We start from the raw sequence: 20,480 nt of genomic DNA, 5'->3' as shown, positions 1-20,480 counted from the left end.
CTGTCAAAATTGACAGAATTTTAGCTCCCATTCTGATCGTTAACATCACCGAAAGTTATTACTGATATAAGCATTTTCTTTACAGACACTTCCATTTGCATTACTGGGAACCTGCGTGTCATTCTATTTTGGTGGGGCTCGCTAATACTGTATCCAAACTCTGGTACACGTTTCTCCCCATGTAAAGAGAAAACTAGGTGACATTAGTGCATATGGCAAAATTATTATGCTTCCTACTTTTTTTAGAACTTCCTTGATGAGAAAATGTCCAAGAGGAATAATTTTGTAACAGTCCAATTCCATTTTATTAAAAACATGAGACACACTACATTAAGAAGCCTTGCAAAGAAAACTACGTTGGAGGTTAAGATGAGACCTTATTAATATTATTATGCTTCTGCTGTTTGCTGTGATGATATGATGTGTGGTGAGGAGTGGTCGTTGGGTGACTCTACGAGGGTACAAGACGACTTACAAAAATTTCTAGTTGATGTGATGAATGACAGCTAGATCTAAATGTAGAAAAATATAAGTAAGGAAACAAAAATTTCAAATACTGCATTAGTAGAGCGTTGCTTGATACTGCTCTGTCGTTTAAATATCTGGCCATAGAGTTGCAAAGCGATATGAACTGTATTAGCAAGTGAGTGCATCATTTGCGACAAGATGATTTTTAATAGTACAACCTTTTTTCAATGAATTAACTAATTTTTGATTTTGATTACTTAATTCAAACGTCTTTTATTTAACTCAAACACATACCATATTTTAATCTGTGTTATTATAGAATAAAGCAAAAATTTTGTGTTTAATTCATTTGGAAGAAGTATTCCTAATGAAGTGCTTAAGCATCTTAGTCCCCGATGTTATTAAATCTGTATATTGAGCAAGCAGTGAAGGAAACAAAAGAAAAATTCGGAGTAGGTACTAAAATTCATGGAGAAGAAATAAAAATGTTGAGGTTCGCGGATGACATCGTAATTCTGTCGGAGACAGCAAAGGATTTGGAAGAGCAGTTGAACGGAATGGATGGTGTCTTGAAAGGAAGATATAAGATGAACATCAACAAAAGCAAATCGAGGATAATGGAATGTAGTCGAATTAAGTCAGGTGATGCCGAGGGAATTACATTAGGAAATGAGACACTTAAAGTAGTAAAAGAGTTTTGCTATTTGGGGCGAAAAATAACTGATGATGGTAGAAGTAGAGACGATATAAAATGTAGACTGGCAATGGCAAGGAAAGCGTTTCTGAAGAAGAGAAATTTGTTAACATCGAGTATAGATTTAAGTGTCAGGAAGTCATTTCTGAAAGTATTTGTATGGAGTGTATCCATGTATGGAAGTGAAACATGGACGATAAATAGTTTGAACAAGAAGAGAAGAGAATCTTTCGAAATGTGGTGCTACAGACGAATGGTGAAGATTAGATGGGTAGATCATATAACTAATGAGGAAGTATTGAATAGGATTGGGGAGAAGAGAAGTTTGTGGCACAACTTGACCAGAAGAAGGGATCTACATCTACATCTACATTTACATCCATACTCCGCAAGCCACCTGACGGTGTGTGGCGGAGGGTACCCTGAGTACCTCTATCGGACGGTAGGACATGTTCTGAGGCATCAAGGGATCAGCAATTTAGTATTGGAGGGCAGCGTGGACGGTAAAAATCGTAGAGGGAGACCAAGAGATGACTACACTAAGCAGATTCAGAAGGAGGTAGGTTGCAGTAGGTACTGGGAGATGAAGAACCTTGTACAAGATAGAGTAGCATGGAGAGCTGCATCAAACCAGTCTCAGGACTGAAGACCACAACAACCACAACAAGCATCTTAGTTCAAGTTATCTGTACTGTAATGAACAATGAATACAAAACTTTAAAGGAGTAATTTGTGGCCATTTGTGTATACTTATATTAAAACTATTATCAGCAAATTGCAAGTTTAGTGATGATTTAAATTTAATAAATGGACTTTTTTGGGAATAAGCTGGAGATGCAGTCTGAAATGATTAATGAACCAAAAACAGAGTTAAATGAATTAGAAACAAAAATAGATCAAAAAATTTTATCAAAGAGTTTCAAAAAAATTATGAGTAATTTTTAAAGTAACTAAAGGAAACATCAATTTTAAATGTAGAAGGTTAGTAGGTTTAAAAGCTTCAGTAACCGTTTATGATGCAGTTACCAAACAATGTTTAGAGAACGAATACCGAATCTCGTCACAAAACTGGAATATGCAAGTATTCTAACACAATTCAGTAACTATGTCACTAAAATATAATTAAAAGTTACGTTTAATTGGCTTTGTACTGACAACTGTAGTACTTTTACAAATTAGTTTACAAAAAAGTAAGTAGGAACAGGTTTTACAGATTATTTCTCAAAGACCGATTTAACAACACACATAAGTAAATTAAGTGACCTTCAAAACAGAATCTGTAACAAACATAAAGTGAAAAGTAGGTGTGTTAAGAGTGATGAATTATTAATTTACACATTTGAGTCTGATGCAAAAATCAAGAGAATTATTTTATTTGGAGTCAGTTTAAATGGAGACCTAGTAACTACTGATTGTAAAATAGAGGTAAAAAGATATAACGTCAATGAATTGTAAATTTTATATCAAATACACCTCAATAATCCATGACTTCAAATGAAATTTAAAGATAAAATATTTATATCTCTAAATCAGTCAGTTAAAACTATACATGTCTCTGGTGAATTACTCATGTTCAGATAACTGATTTTAGAATCAAACGATGATAACAGAATGGAACACCTATTTAAAATTTATTAAATTTTTAATCTATATAAAAGTACAATATCTACTATTTGAGGTGTAAAAAATTTACTAACGCAAGTAATCCTCACAGACTAACAACGAAAAATGAAAGACAGAGGAGTAAAGGTTTTTCCACACTATGTAAAATTGAGAAAAGAAAATTTCTTGAAAAATCTTGTAGGTGATGATCTGATAAACTCTTTCACCCCTTCAAAGATTGTTAATATTCGTGACAAAATTATTGAGCAATTATATAAAACAATGAGAGAAGTTTTTAAAGAACAAATGTCATTACTATTTGTAAAGATGATTAATGGCAAGCAGATCTAGCATAAATGGATTCTGATAACTTAAAATAAATTTCAAAAATAAATAAAGGATATAAATATTTTTTAACTGTTATTGATTTTTTTTCCGAAATTTGCTTGGGCTGTTCCAGTTAAAACAGGTAAGAAAGTGGATGATGTTTTGGGAAGAAGTATTTAGAGAAAAAAAGCCAAGAAATTTTCTAACAGATAATGGTAAATAATTCTATGATAAAGACTAAAATTATAGCAATAATCACTATTCACCTTTTACAGAATTAAAAGCTTCTGTTGTAGAAAGATTTAATAGAAGATTTAAAGAAAATATGTGGAACGGAATTAGTCTTCAGGGTCATTATAAGTGAATCGATATAGTTTCTAAATTAATTGATGAGTACAGTAACACAAAGCACTCAACAATAAAAGTGAAGCCAAGAGAAGTGTATGAATAATATTATAAGCCAGATACTGTTGTATCTAAGGGTTAAGCGAAATTTAAAATAGGAGATGGAGTGAGAATCAGCAAACTAAAAAGACTTTTTGAAAAAGGATACTCAATTTGTCAACAGAAATTTTCAGTATTGAAGATGTTATTCATTCTCACCCAATCACACACAAATTAAAAAAATAAGTGGTAAAGAGGTAAAAGAAAATTTTTTTGAGTATGAGTTACAGCAAAACAAAATATCATAATGTGTATTTAGTTGAGAAAGATGGATCACATATATGTTAAGTAGTTAGGATTCGATAATTCACACAATAGTCTGGTAAATAAAAGTTATGTTATTTTATGGATTAGTCTCTTCCTCTTGTTATGTTTCATGTTTTATGCTGTCCCATATGGATGGTCCTAAATTTTAATATTTTGTTAATAAAAATTCTTATATATAAATGTATACACTGTGAGTGAGAAAATTAACAGTTTCATATTTTCTGTCTGTATATTATCTTGATGATGATGATGAAGATATAGTGTCTAAATTCATAAATCAAATAATTGATAAGAATACGATTTTTGTGTTGCTTCAGAATACTTTAAAAACAGATTTTCGATACTTGAAATCTATTTGTCAATTTGAGTTTGTTATGGTCCCTATGTAGGGTCTGACCTCACACTTTCAAAATGCTATAGAACTGTAGGCCATTTGTGTTGGGGTTGTGTTGTTTGGGGAAGGAGACCAGACAGCCAGGTCATCAGTCTCATTGGATTAGGGAAGGTTGGGGAAGGAAGTCTGCCGTGCCCTTTGAAAGGAACTATCCTGGCATTTGCCTGGAGCGATTTAGGGAAATCACAGAAAGTCTAAATCAGGATGGCTGCACGCGGGATTGATCCATCGTCCTCCAGAATGCGAGTCCAGTGGGCCATTTGGGGAAGGATACCTTACGTGGTGCACCATATATTCTTAGTGCAATTAGATCTGCTGCACCTCTTATTGTATGGCTGTGCAACTAAACCTGTAGTTCATCTATTTGGGCAAGAACACCTTCTGGGGTAAATCATCTTTTTCCATTGTCCACTGTCCTCTTTCAACCCCTTTACAACACTGGTTTCCTTCACGCCCAATATCCAGCACAGCAGACAGTTCACTGAGGTGGGGCTGTCAGGTACCCTCTTGGTCACAGCCCCACGACAACACAGTGAGTGCTCAGCAGATGCCAGAGCTGCCAACTTCCCATGTATGCCAAGGAGTAGATGTCAATCTTCTTGGGTCATTAGGACTCCCAGGAATGGCCATCGCCGGCCGCTGGTGGCCGAGCGGTTCTAGGTGCTTCAGTCCGAAACCGCGCGACTGCTACAGTCGCTTGTTCGAATCCTGCCTTGGGCATGGATGTGTGTGATGTCCTTAGGTTAGTTAGGTTTAAGTAGTTCTAAGTTCTAGGGGACTAATGACCTCAGATGTTAAGTCCCATAGTCCTTAGAACCATTTGAACCATTTGAATGGCCATCATGGCATGTGGCCTATGCTGTGCCAGGTTGGCGCCTCTTGGGAGAGCCCCTGATCAGAGTGGGTGGCATCACGGAGAATGAACCAGAATGAGGCCGATGACGTTGTCTCATGCTGCTGGTCGATCGGCCACAGTGGTCTCCCTACTCCAGCGTTAGTCACATGGATGCTTGCCCAGATGCGCTCTTACCAAGGCTGACTGAGATGCTTTCACTTACAATACTGTTGAATCTCTGCTGCTCGGCAAAATCGCTGATGTGATCCATACCATCACTACTACCATTGTTGCCACAGATCCAGCGGCAATCCGTTGTTCCTCGCGTTGCCCCAGCGGAAGTCAGTGACTTCGCGGTCGCCGGAAATCGTTGCTGCCATTAGAGACTATAGGTGGACACTCCAATGTTGTAATAGCAACCTGTTGCTGTAGAGCTTGTAGAACCTCATTGCCTTCAAACAGCTCCGTGCACGGGTCTGCCTACTCATCAAACAACGGAAGTGGGAGTGTTGGAAACGATACTTCTCCACCATTGGATAACAGATCTCTAGTTCCAGGGCTTGAATCAATACATGACACCTTTAGGGATATCACACGCCTGCAGGTGTACCTGGAATTTCCACAGATGTAGTTGTACGAGGTGCATTCAAGTTCTAAGGCCTCCGATTTTTTTTTTCTAATTAACTACTCGCGCGAAATCGATGAAACTGGCGTTACTTCTCGACGTAATCGCCCTGCAGACATACACATTTTTCACAACACTGACGCCATGATTCCATGGCAGCGGCGAAGGCTTCTTTAGGAGTCTGTTTTGACCACTGGAAAATCGCTTAGGCAATAGCAGCATGGCTGGTGAATGTGCGGTCATGGAGAGTGTCTTTCATTGTTGGAAAAAGCCAAAAGTCACTAGGAGCCAGGTCAGGTGAGTAGGGAGCATGAGGAATCACTTCAAAGTTGTTATCACAAAGAAACTGTTGCGTAACGTTAGCTCGATGTGCGGGTGCGTTGTCTTGGTGAAACAGCACACGCGCAGCCCTTCCCGGACGTTTTTGTTGCAGTGCAGGAAGGAACTTGTTCTTCAAAACATTTTCGTAGGATGTTACTGTAGTGCCCTTTGGAACGCAATGGGTAAGGATTACGCCCTTGCTGTCCCAGAACATGGACACCATCATTTTTTCAGCCCTGGCGGTTACCCGAAAATTTTTTGGTGGCGGTGAATCTGTGTGCTTCCATTGAGCTGACTGGCGCTTTGTTTCTGGATTGAAAAGTGGCATCCACGTCTCATCCATTGTCACAACCGACGATAAGAAAGTCAGTCCCATTCATGCTGTCGTTGCGCGTCAACATTGCTTGGCAACATGCCACACGGGCAACCATGTGGTCGTCCGGCAGCATTCGTGGCACCCACCTGGATGACACTTTTCGCATTTTCAGGTCGTCATGCAGGATTGTGTGCGCAGAACCCACAGAAATGCCAACTCTGGCGGCGATGTGTCCAACAGTCATTCGACGATCCCCCAAAACAATTCTCTCCACTTTCTCGATCATGTCGTCAGACCGGCTTGTGCGAGCCCTAGGTTGTTTCGGTTTGTTGTCACACGATGTTCTGCCTTCATTAAACTGTCGCACCCACGAACGCACTTTCGACACATCCATAACTCCATCACCATATGTCTCCTTCAACTGTCGATGAATTTCAATTGGTTTCACACCACGCAAATTCAGAAAACGAATGATTGCTAGCTGTTCAAGTAAGGAAAACGTTGCCATTTTAAGTATTTAAAACAGTTCTCATTCTCGCCGCTGGCGGTAAAATTCCATCTGCCGTACGGTGCTGATCGCTGGGACGTGTGGACAATGAAAGCGACCTCAATTTAAAACAATGCGCATGTTTCTATCTCTTTCCAGCCCGGAGAAAAAAAAATCGGAGGCCTTAGAACTTGAATGCACCTCGTATCTGCCGATACAAAGTGAATCGCAGGGCATCTTGCTGAGCATATGCTTGCACCTCTGCATCTGAGAATTATCGCAATGCCTTTCGTCTCCTCAAACAGCAGGTGGAACGACAACACATACATTTTACTCGACTCCATTCTGAGTCATATGATACTCCCTTCAGTGAGTGGGAATTTCTCAGTGTCCATGCTGACTATCCTGACACATCCCACGTGCCAGAACACCCATCCAATCGGTTATTGCCGTCTTGTTTGACCTGACGAAAGCCGACGGTACCATTTGGTGGCACAACATTCTGACTACTCTGCACAAGTGGGACCTCCAGGGTCTGCTCCCATTTCCTTTACATAACTTCTCGTGACTCCACTTTTTCAGACTTGAAATTAGTTCGCGCCATATTCAAGAGAATGCGGTCCCACAGGACTCCGTCCTGAGTATCCCACTCTTTTTAATTGCCATTAATGGTCTTGCACTAGCAATGGCCTCCTTGGTATCTCCCTTCCTATATGCTGACGATTTTTGTATCTCCTTCTGATCCTCTTCTAGTGGTCTGGCTGAAAGTCGACTGCAGAGAGCCATACTAAAAGCGCAGTCTCGAGCCCTCACTCAGAGCTTTCAGTTTTCACCCGCCAAGAATTGCGCCATGCACTTCTGTCGCCATCGTACTGTCCACCCTAATCTGGTACCTTAACTCAACAGTCAGCTTCTTAATGTAGTGGAGTTTTACTGCTTTTTGTGACTAGTCTTCGATGCCCACTTAACTGGACTTCACCATCTTCATCAGCTCAAAGAAAAGCGCTGCTGGCATCAGCCTAGAAGCTCTCGACCAGTGCTTCTCTCACCATCCTTTGGTAATGACTATCGAGAGGTCTCTCTATGCCCTCAGAAACAGTGGACATTCAAGAGTCCCTCAGTTGGACCCCAAGACCTGTCAGGATCCCAGGCAATGAACTAGGTGACAGACTGGCCAAACAAAATACTGGTAAGCCAGCTCTAGAGATCGTCGCGCTAGAGACTGATCTCCAATCGGTTATGCCCTGTAAAGTTTTCGCGACCTTGGATACTGAATGGCACATCATGAGTAAGCAAATAAACTACATGTTATCAAGGAGATGAAGAATGTGTTGCAGTCATCCATGCGAGCCACACCAGGGACTCAGTTGTCCTTTGCTAGCTCCACATCGGCCATATTTGGCTGACTTATGATCACCTCTTCCATCGCGGGGCCCTCCTCAGTGTTGCTGTGGTTCCAACTTTTCTGTTCACATCATACTGGACTGCTTACTTTTAGCCACACTGCAGTGGACCTGCAACCTTCCCGCCACACTGCCAACAGTGCTCAGAGACCATACCTCAATGGCTGATACACTTTTACGATTATTGGTAAAGGGTTTTTTCATCACACTATGTGAGGGTGAGCGTATGGCCTTCCCTCCCAGGCGTCCAGCCTCCCTCCATTTTAACTCTTTCTCACTCTTTCTTTGCTATTTGTTTGCCTTGTTGTTTGTCCTTTCCCTCTCTGTGTTACTATAGCCTGGTCTTCTCTGCTGCTGATTTTAGTGTGTTTGTGTGAATAGCTGGCACAGGTCATCTGCTACATTATTTTAATACCTTCCCCAACTTTATCCTTTTAGTGTAGGTTTTCCACTTTTGGTTAATATCTTTCTTTTCCTCTTTCAGAGTGGTTCCAATTTAGTTTTATGCCTCTTAACTTTCCCTGACTCCATTTTGGGCTGTTTTTGGCCTGAGACCTGTTTGATTGTAGAAAAAGGGACTGATGACCCTGCAGTTTGGTCCCTTTATCCCCAGCTAAACCAACCGACCAACGAACCAACCACCATATCACTTGCCTTGTATAAATTTTATATCCTTTAGATTCAATCAGTTCTTCTAGAGGTTGTCTAAGCTCATTCAGTTTATCCACCATAGTGTTGTACACAGTAATAACGATTGGGTAAATCTCTTCTCTATTCAAATTATCAAGTATAACTGGTAAATGTTCTGTTTGTTCCTTGATTAAAATTTAATCAAATTCTATAGGAGAATCTTTCAAAATTTCTTCACAAATATTTTTTCTCATCTCATTTATTTCATCAATGGTATTATTGAATTGCTCACATAATATCTCAACAGAATAGGACAGACTGTTAAAGTGAATATTTTATGTTTCTTTACTTTTCTCTAAACTGCAAATGTTCTACTAATTTATGACCTGTATATTCATATTAGCTAACATAAAATATTTTATCGTGTTTAGGCCTTCTGGTGTCGTAATTATAGTATCTTCCTGAAAGGTCGTCTTTGAGACTATACCATCAACATGGAAATAATCTCTCTTGGCATACTGCTTACATGTGGCAATGTAAAAAGATCTGTTATTTTCTCATTTCTGCTGCACAACATATCTTTTTTTAGTTGTGGGCATTCTTTATATTTATCTTTTAACTGTTGTAGTAGTTTTTGTTCTTCCTTTATTTTTTTTCAAATTCTTTAGCTTGCTGTTAAGAGTGAATGGCTTTATATTCTTTTCTATAGGCAGCATAGGAGAGAAATGTTTATTCTAGGTTAAGATAATGTTTTTTAACTTCCTTAGCGTTAGAGTTATCCAAGAACATAAGATTACATTTGAAATTATTTATATCATAAGTAACTATATTTTTATAGATAAATTCTATAACATTATTTTCCTGTTTAAAAAATCATTGGTAGATTTTTCTTACTGCTGACTGTCCTTCATAAATCCCACAGAAGAAAGTAAATTTGGCTTAGTTAATTTCCCTTCTTGTCTGTCAATGATAGGCATAATTCTAAAAATATTTGTTCATCAGATACTGTCAAATGATTTTTCTTCAAATAGTCAAATATATTCATCATAGTTGATTAAACATTTGTCATAGCTATAGCAGCCCTAGGGCTGTGCCTGATGTACTTGTGATAGCAGCCATTTAATGAAAAAGTTTTATAATAATTATTGTCTTTAAGAAATTTAACATAAACTCTTTTATTTCGTTTAGTTTTCCAGGTTTCACTTTCAGGGAACCTGCATCTGCCACACGAGGCCCCATAATTCCATCATGAGTAAAGCACAAAATCTTTATAATTGCAGGCACCCAGAAAATGTCAGTTTTTATCTTTCTAATGAAAAATAATTCTTTTAAATGGAGAGCCTACAAGCCCTTAAAGTCAATGAATTAAAAGCTGGAGCAAAACGATTAGGAATTAAAGGATATTTTGTACTGAGAAAACACTAACTTATTGATCGTCTCTATGAGAATAATGCATCAAATATGAATTAACAATAATGAGATTAGTGAACAAAAAGCTAAACAACAACAACTTATTCCAATGATTCATCGTATGTGTAAGAAATTAGGCTGTTGGCAGTGAATTGCATTTAACAAATGAAATGTGTGGGGTTCTATCTGGTGATAATGTTAAAAAGGAAAATCCATTGGATGAGGCAGCATGAAGGTATATAATATCACCATTTAATAAATTACCTTATAACTTTAGGAGATAATTTCATGTTAAATTTAATTAGGAATACATACTAAGGTGTTGTGAAATATTTAAAAATTGAATAACAGAACATCAAAATAAGTTCTGTGGTTGTACATATCATGATATCAAAAATTATCTGAAGATTTTAGTAGAAAATTTGAAGATAAAGTGAATTAGTCACATATATCATAATATCAAAAAAAGGGTGAAGATTTTATAAGAGAATATCAAGACAAAATAGATTTATTTAGTATATCAAGTAATCAACAACTATCTGAAGACTTTATTAGAGAATTTCAAGATAAAGTAAGTTGGGCTCATACATCACATAGTCCCAATTTATCTTAAGATTTGTGCAAGAGTTTCAAGACAAATTAATTTGGAAATGCATATCATTTGGGATAGAATTATCTAAAGATGTATTCTAGAATTTCAAGATAAATTATATTAGGATACTACATCTTAGAATAAAGAATTGTCTCACTATTTTATAAGAGAATTTCGATACAGCTTTATTTGTGGTGGTATATCACATAAACAAATTTTGTTCAAAGATTTTATTATAAAGTTTTAAGATGAAGTTAATTTGGAAAAAAAATTAAAACATTCGCAAAGATCAGGAATCTAACTGCACAAAATAATAAAACCTAATGAAATACTGGAGCAAGCGGAAGAAAGCAAATGGTGCAACCAGGAGGCTGCTGAAGCAGTTGTTCATTCTATATGATTAATTGATTAAAATTATTGATTTATAAAACTAAATGTAGTCAATTTCCATAAAAACTGTGTTGATTAATGGTTCACAGAACATGTTTCTTGTTTAGTGTGTAGAAATGTTATTAAGAGAACATAATTCAAAAAAATTGTTGAGAGAGATCAGATACATCATTAGTCATAGCAAATAATATGTAAATATTCTCTCATTTCCTGAAAAAAAATTATAGAATTAGGGTGCAGCCCCAGCTGCTGCAGGATCATAATTAATTCTTAAAATTCCTTTAAAACCAGGATCTCTATGTTAAATAATGTATGACTCTTTCTGTACATTTTTCCTTTGTGTACTAATTACATAATAATTATATCCATAGTCAAATTATCTGAAAAGAATGAAAGTTACTTCAAATTCTCATCAATTGTTTGAGAAACAACATGAGGTAACAATGTACCTGTTTCTGTTATTTATTATTTCTGTCGCATCATGAATTACTTCTCTGAAGCCTTGTATACTTCCATCTTAGATTTTGTTTAAATTTTCCAGGTAAGTGTTTTTCTCTTTGATTTTATGTTCTCCATTTTTACGAATAGACGGTACAACTCCATGTGCAGCCAATTTTTTTAAACAGTTTATGTTCTACTTTTTAAGATTTTAAAATTAAAGAATAAAGGTCTCCCTCATTGATAAATGATGTATTTCATTTTTATATTTATAACCTCCAAATTGAAAGGCCATAAATTTTCATAAATTGTTTTGTCATCTTCGTCTATGTGTTTGAAAGCTTTACCTATCTTTTACATTCTAAAATTACAGCAACATCATTAGCTTGAAACCATGGATTACTTTGTTCATCAGTAACTATAACACACGTACTATTACATGGAAGCTTCTTGTGGATGAAGCAGCTGTTGAAGCAGGTTTTACACTGCGCCATGTCGGTGACTGATTCCATTTAATAAAGACATTTATACTAGTTTTTTATGATTATTAAAAATGTTTATATAGATCAGGTTCATTAATAAATATATTCGATTATTCGTTTCCTTTCAGTACATCCAAAATAGACAGGTTTAGAGTAAGCTTATAAAGTTTTAAGTCTATATAAATGAAGAAACTTCTGCTATAGTTGTTTGTAAAAATAGTGATTCTGGATGACAGAAATAAAACAATGAGATATTTGAATGATTATGGTTGCTTGGGTAAGCAGGATGATACAGAACTTACTTTAGGGAGTTAAAATGAATTTATTGTTACATTAATTATATTTCAGGAAACATATGGTCTTGAAATAACTGCTGAGTTAACTGAAGAAACTTGAAATTCTTTGAATAAGCCTTGTTATGGCCTAAAATATATAAATACTGACTACAGGACTACTATGTACAAATGGAATGAGAGAAATTAGAATAGAATCATAAAGGTGCATCTAATAAGTTATTACAAATAATAATGGTAGCATTTCATTAATGGCAAAAGTATATTGACATCCAGTGTCATCTTTAGCTATCCTGACATTTTAATTACAGATGAAATATATGCATGTAAGTTCGAAATATATGGTCGCTGTTGTACAAAGGAGCTACATGGAAAAGTCCATGTGTTAGGTTATTTGCTTTTCCCAATTATAATTAATGATACTTTGGAAATACATATGGCTGATGAAGAGTGGTGGTACTTGGAGACTGATGGGAATACACCAAAAGATAAAACAAATATATTTGAAGTTTTGGTTCATGAAATTGGTCACATATTTAGTTTAGTCTTATAGATGTTGATGGAGCAATAATGTATCCATATTATAATGGTTCAAATTCAGAATTATCTCAAGATGAAATGTATGCTATTCAAGCCTTGATGGTAAAAAAGTATCGATACCACTGCAGCCAAAAAAAAATTCCTGTTATTTCATGTGAAGGAACTGAATCTTTATGTCAAATTAAGAAGTTTGTCCACTTCTTATTTGTGAACAGAGTATTATATATTTTTTTAACAAATGTGGATGTGTATGAAATCACAGCAACCTTTGGGCGCCGCCCAGCTGATAACTAATTTGTTAACATTTTTACCACAAGATTTACAAAAAGTAGATGGAATATATCAAAGACTAAGTGGAGAAGTTGTTTCATTTGCTGGCAGTATGGTATTTATGAAAAATTTGAATACATTACAATTAATTTCAGGGTATCTAAAACCAATTTCTAGTACAGGATTACGCTGAAGTGTTAAATTAAATAGTGTAATCAACACATATTCAGGTAAAACGTATCACCCACCTTGAGTTCTTTCGCGATTAGCCTATGTTCCGAGTTAAGTATAAAACGGTTGATTAAACTAGTCAAAATCAAAAACTAGTTAATTCGTTGAAAAGAGGTTGGTCTATTGGAAACAACAGGAGAGCAGCCAACGTATTCCCTTACTACTAAACGGAACGAGCATGTAAGGATAACAGTAGGGACGGCGAATGACAGACATCGATTGTTGGGAGAATATTGGGGAAATGTCGTTTATCTGTAAAGGAAACTGCATGCAGGGCAGTAGTGTGGCTTATCTTCGGCACTTCTCGAGTATTTGAGATTCACACCAGGGCGGGTTAAAGAAAGAGATCGAAGTAGTTCCGCAGCGGGCTGCTAGATTTGTTACCTGTAGGCTCGGAAAATACCCAAGTGTTACGGAGATGCTTCGGGAACTTAAATAAGAATCCTTGGAGGGAAGGAGACATTCTTTTCGAGGAACGCTATTGAGAAAATGTAGAGAACTGGCGTTTGAAGCTGACTGCAGAACGATTCGGCTTCCGCCAACGTACATTTCACGTAAGGAACACTAAGTCAAGATAAAATAGGGCTCGTATGGAGGCATATAGATAGTCGTTTATCCCTCGCTCTCTTTGCGATAGGACTAGGAAAGGTACGGGGTACCCTCCGCCACGTACCTTACAGTGGCTTTCGGAGTATGTACGTAGATTTAAACGTAGATGCTGCATGTCTACATCTACATCTACATACATACACCAAAATCCACCATACGTTGCGTGGCGGAGGGTACCTCGTAGCACAACTAGCATCTTCTCTCACTGTTCCACTCCCAAACAGAGCGAAGGAGAACGACTCCCTATATGCCACTGTATGAGCCCTAATCTCTCTTATCTTATCTTTGTGGTCTTTCCACGAAATTTAAATTGGCGGCAGTAAAAATGTAGTGCAGTCAGCCCCAAATGCTGGTTCTCTAAATTTCCTCAGTAGTGATTCACGAAAAGAACGCATCCTTTCCTCTAGAGACTCCCACCCAAGTTCCTCAAGCATTTCCGTAACATTCGCGTGATGATCAAACCTACCAGTAACAAATGTAGCAGTTTGCCTCTGAATTGCTTATATGTCCTCCCTTAATCCAACCTGTTAGGGATCCCAAACGCTCGAGCAGTACTATAGAATGGGTCGTATTAGTGTTTTATAAGCGGCCTCCTTTACAGATGAACCACATCTTCTCAAAATTCTACCCATGAACCGAAGACGACTATCCGCCTTCCCCACAACTACCATTAGATGCTTGTCCCACTTCATATTTTCTCTGCAATGTTACGCCCAAATATTTAATCGACGTGACTGTGTCAAGCGCTGCACTACTAATGGAGTATTCAAACACTACGGGATTCTTTTTCCTATTCATCTGCATTAATTTACATTTATCTATATTTAGAGTTAGTTGCCATTTCTTACATCAACCACAAATCCTCTCCCAGTCATCTTGTATCCTCCTACAGTCAGTCAATGACGACGCCTTCCCGTACACCACAGCATCATCAGCCAACAGCCGCACATTGCTATCCACCCTACCCAAAAGATCATTTATGTAGATACGAAACAACAGCGGACCTACCACACTTCCCTGGGGCCCTCCAGATGATACCCTCACCTCCGATGAACACTCACCATCGACGACAACGTACTGGATTCTATTACTTAAGAAGTCTTCGAGCCACTCACATACTTGGGAAGCAATCCCATATGCTGGTACCTTAGTTAGGAGTCTGCAGTGGGGCACCGAGTCAAACGCTTTCCGGAAGTCAAGGAATGTGGTATCCGTCTGATACCCTTCATCTACGGTTCGTAAGATATCATGTTAAAAAAGGGCGAGTTGCGTTTCGCAGGAGCGATGCTTTCTAAATCCGTGCTGATGCATGGACAACAACTTCTCTGTCTCAAGGAAATTCATTATATTCAAACTGAGAATAGACCTTCCAAATGTCTCAAGGTAATAGGAACAAAAAGAATCCTAAATGTCAAATCATCTCGGTGGCAAGGTGAGAAATCTGCCCGTGTCCCTGTGTGTAGTGTGTTGAGTAACTGTCTGTGTGGATGAGCAGTGCAGCGGCTTACGGGCGTTGGAAGCGCGTAAGGTCGGCGGCGTCGAGCAGCAGGTCCCCGGTGCCCGTGCGCGTACCCTCTGCATCCCCGTCCGTCTCCTGCAGCTCCCTCTGCGACTCCCAGCGAGCACCAGGCCTGCAAATAGTAGTGCCGTATGTACAAACATCCGCAGCTGTCAAATCCTGCACCAAGTATCAATGTTGTATAAGACTTCGAACACATTTCTGCGTTAAAACGTAACATACGTGACAAATCCGTTGGAATTCGATTACTCGATTAATAGTACAATTTTCACGGCTGTCAATTCAACTAAGTACCTGGGTGTTATAATTACGAACAACTTCAGTTGCAAGGGCCACATAGATAATATTGTGGTGAAGGCGAGACAAAGGTTGCGTTTCATTGGCAGGACACTTAGAAGATGCAACAAGTCCACTAAAGAGACAGCTTACACTACACTCGTTCGTCCTCTGTTAGAATATCGCTGCGCTGTGTGGGGCCCTTACCAGGTGGGATTGACGGAGGACATCGAAAGGGTGCAAAAAAAGGGCAGCTCGTTTTGTATTATCACGTAATAGGGGAGAGAGTGTGGCAGATATGATACACGAGTTGGGATGGAAGTCATTACAGCAAAGACGTTTCTCGTCGCGGCGAGACCTTTTTACGAAATTTCAGTCACAAACTTTTTCTTCCGAATGTGAAAATATTTTGTTGAGCCCAACCTACATAGGTAGGAATGATCATCAAAATAAAATAAGAGAAATCAGAGCTCGAAGAGAAAGGTTTAGGTGTTCGTTTTTCCCGCGCGCTGTTCGGGAGTGGAATAGTAGGGAGATCGTGTGATTGTGGTTCGATGAACCCTCTGCCAAGCACTTAAATGTGAATTGCAGAGTAGTCATGTAGATGTAGATGTAGAAATTTGTGTGCGAGGCCACCATCAAAAGCAAATATATAAATATTTGTTTCATTCATTAGGACGCCGCTTTCTTGCTGCAATCTGTTTTCTTACTTCCGGATTCCTCTACAGGCAATGGATGCAATAGTAACATAACAGCAAAACTAAGCAACAAAACTACATTAAAATTAAAATTACTACACCAAGAAGAAATGCATATGATAAAACGGGTATTCAGTGGAATAATATATTATACTAGAACTGACATGTGATTACATTTTCACGCAATTTGGGTGCATAGATCCTGAGAAATCAGTACCCAGAACAACCACCTCTGGCCATAATTATGGCGTTGATGCACCTACGCATTGAGTCAAAAAGAGTTTGGATGGCGTGTATAAGTACAGCTGTCCATGCAACTTGAACACGATACCACAGATCATCAACAGTAGTGACTGGCGTATTGTGACGAGCCAGTTGCTCGGCCACCATTGACGAGACGGTTTCAGTTGGTGAGAGATCTGGAGAATGTGCTCGCCACGGCAGCAGTCGAACATTTTCTGTATCCATAAAAGCCAGTACAAGACCTGCAACATGCGGTCGTGCATTATCCTGCAGAAATGTAGGGTTTCGCTGGGATCGAATGAAGGGTAGAACCACGGGTAGTAACTCATCTGAAATGTAAAGTGCACTCTTCAAAGTGCCGTCAATGCGAGCAAGAGGTGACCGAGACGTGTAACCAATGGCATCCCATACCATCACGCCGGGTGATACGCCAGTAAGGCGATGACGAATACACGCTTCCAATGTGCGTTCACCGCGATGTCGCCAAACACGGATGCGACCATCATGATGCTGTAAACAGAATCTGGATTCATCCGAAAAAATGACGTTTTGTCATTCATGCACCCAGGTTCATCTTTGAGTACACTATCGCAGGCGCTCTTGTCTGTGATGCACCGTCAAGGGTAACCGCATCCGTGGTCTCCGAGCTGATAGTCCATGCTCCTGCAAACGTCATCGAACTGTTCGTGCAGATGGTTGTTGTCTTGCAAACGTCCCCATCTGTTGACTCAGGGATGGAGACGTGGCTGCACAATCCGTGACAGCCATGCGGATAAGATGCCTGTCATCTCGACTGCTAGTGATACGAGGCCTTTTAGATCCAGCACGGCGTTCCGTATTACCCTCCTGAACCCACCGATTCCATATTCTGCTAACAGTCATTGGATCTCGACCACCGCGATAGGCTAGAATCCGACCTCTATCAAAGTCGGAAACGTGATGGTGCGCATTTCTCCTCCTTACGCGAGGCATCACAATAACGTTTCACCAGGCAACGCCGGTCAACTGCTGTTTGTGTATGAGAAATCGGTTGGAAACTTCATGTCAGCACGTTGTAGGTGTCTCCACCGCCGCCAACCTTGTGTAAATGCTCTGAAAAGCTAATCATTTGCATGTCTCATCATCTTCTCCCTGTCAGTTAAATTTCGCCTCTGTAGCACGTCATATTCGTGGTGTAGCAATTTTAATGGCCAGTAGTGTAACAGAAAAAACAACAACAGTAAAAACTAAGTCACAAACAACAACACAGCGTGACCAGTCACAAAAATGGCTCTGACCACTACGCGACTTAAATTCTGAGGTCATCAGTCGCCTAGAACGTAGAACTAATTAAACCTAACTAACCTAAGGACATCACACACATCCATGCCCGAGGCAGGATTCGAACCTGCGACCGTAGCGGTCGCTCGGCTCCAGATTATAGAGCCCAGAACCACACGGTCACTGCAGCCGACGGACCAGTCACTATCACTCACACTCAGTACCATAACAACAACACACAATAATAAGTAAAATATAAACAAAGACGCGATATGGCGTACTATGGCATACAACCACAAACTTACACATAAAATCACTAACATTTTCGAAAGACAAGGCATAAATGTAGCACACGTAACAGACAGCTCTATCCAAAATCATTCCAAGACTGAGAAGAGACGTAGGCTTATACAAGGAAGCAGGTAAAGTATGTAGAAATTATAATACACCTAACGTGATCGCAAGTAAGTGGGACAAATAGATGGAACGTTTGATGTCTGATATTAGCACACATATGAGACAGGTATGATGGGACAAAATACTCCACATACGCAGAACACCAAAGAGAACATAATCGTGAACCAACCTCTAGAGAAGAACAGATAAAAATACTCTGAAAAGACAATAAAAGAGACGTTCTAAACTTGAAAGAAAAATGTCACATAAAAAAAACACACACACACTCAAACGAAAAGAAAATCCTTTTGAAAGCTGACGTGTACATGACATCAAATAAAACGGTTGAATAACAGGATAATGCCACACAACTCATTTCCCTTCAATATTCCCTGATACCCTCCAAATAGTCTCTAGGCAAAAGATCGAATCATACGAGCGCCAGGAACTTTTAACCCTCTCTGTGGCACTTATTAGATGAAATTCTATTTTCTATAGACCCCTCCCTCACTAGCCACAATCCTACTCTCCCAAATGTTTAACATTCTGTTAACATCAATGTGCTGGTGAGTATCGTTTTCCTGCAAGATTCTGCAAGCTTGCTCGAGATATCATTGAAGATGTCACTGTAGAAGCCATACGCAATGTAGACACCTTAAGTGTAAATGCAGGTGAAGATTTTCAATAAAATGCCAAAAGCAGTGTCGTATCGGCACATTCTATATCAGTGCTGAAGAACACTTCAGTGACACGTTCACCCGTATCGTAGCCGGCAATCTGCCATATGTTACGAGCCATTAACCTACATACACTCCTGGAAATTGAAATAAGAACACCGTGAATTCATTGTCCCAGGAAGGGGAAACTTTATTGACACATTCCTGGGGTCAGATACATCACATGATCACACTGACAGAACCACAGGCACATAGACACAGGCAACAGAGCATGCACAATGTCGGCACTAGTACAGTGTATATCTACCTTTCGCAGCAATGCAGGCTGCTATTCTCCCATGGAGACGATCGTAGAGATGCTGGATGTAGTCCTGTGGAACGGGTTGCCATGCCATTTCCACCTGGCGCCTCAGTTGGACCAGCGTTCGTGCTGGAGGTGCAGACCGCGTGAGACGACGCTTCATCCAGTCCCAAACATGCTCAATGGGGGACAGATCCGGAGATTTTGCTGGCCAGGGTAGTTGACTTACACCTTCTAGAGCACGTTGGGTGGCACGGGATACATGCGGACGTACATTGTCCTGTTGGAACAGCAAGTTCCCTTGCCGGTCTAGGAATGGTAGAACGATGGGTTCGATGACGGTTTGGATGTACCGTGCACTATTCAGTGCCCCTCGACGATCACCAGAGGTATACGGCCAGTGTAGGAGATCGCTCCCCACACCATGATGCCGGGTGTTGGCCCTGTGTGCCTCGGTCGTATGCAGTCCTGATTGTGGCGCTCACCTGCACGGCGCCAAACACGCATACGACCATCATTGGCACCAAGGCAGAAGCGACTCTCATCGCTGAAGACGACACGTCTCCATTCGTCCCTCCATTCACGCCTGTCGCGACACCACTGGAGGCGCGCTGCACGATGTTGGGGCGTGTGCGGAAGACGGCCTAACGGTGTGCGGGACCGTAGCCCAGCTTCATGGAGACGGTTGCGAATGGTCCTCGCCGATACCCCAGGAGCAACAGTGTCCCTAATTTGCTGGGAAGTGGCGGTGCGGTCCCCTACGGCACTGCGTAGGATCCTACGGTCTTGGCGTGCATCCGTGCATCGCTGCGGTCCGGTTCCAGGTCGACGGGCACGTGCACCTTCCGCCGACCACTGGCGACAACATCGATGTACTGTGGAGACTTCACGCCCCAAGTGTTGAGCAATTCGGCAGTACGTCCACCCGGCCTCCCGCATACCCACTATACGCCCTCGCTCAAAGTCCGTCAACTGCACATACGGTTCACGTCCACGCTGTTGCGGCATGCTACCAGTGTTAAAGACTGCGATGGAGCTCCGT

The 20,480-nt window shown here is 39.9% G+C and overlaps 1 protein-coding gene across 1 annotated transcript in view; it reads right to left on the bottom strand.

Annotated features, from left to right (window-relative positions):
- The window catches only part of LOC126298427 (uncharacterized), a 78,915-nt gene that overhangs the window by 4,452 nt on the left and 53,983 nt on the right, over window positions 1-20,480 (bottom strand). The window contains exon 4 of the mRNA XM_049989755.1: window positions 15,577-15,699. Within this exon, the coding sequence (XP_049845712.1) occupies window positions 15,577-15,699 (123 nt within the window). The remainder of the gene's footprint in view (window positions 1-15,576; window positions 15,700-20,480) is intronic.

This window comes from Schistocerca gregaria, chromosome X (genome assembly GCF_023897955.1).
Source record: "Schistocerca gregaria isolate iqSchGreg1 chromosome X, iqSchGreg1.2, whole genome shotgun sequence".
Lineage (NCBI taxonomy): Eukaryota > Metazoa > Arthropoda > Insecta > Orthoptera > Acrididae > Schistocerca > Schistocerca gregaria.
The sequence above is the reverse complement of the archived record's forward strand: the minus strand, read 5'-3'. Positions and strand labels throughout refer to the sequence as shown.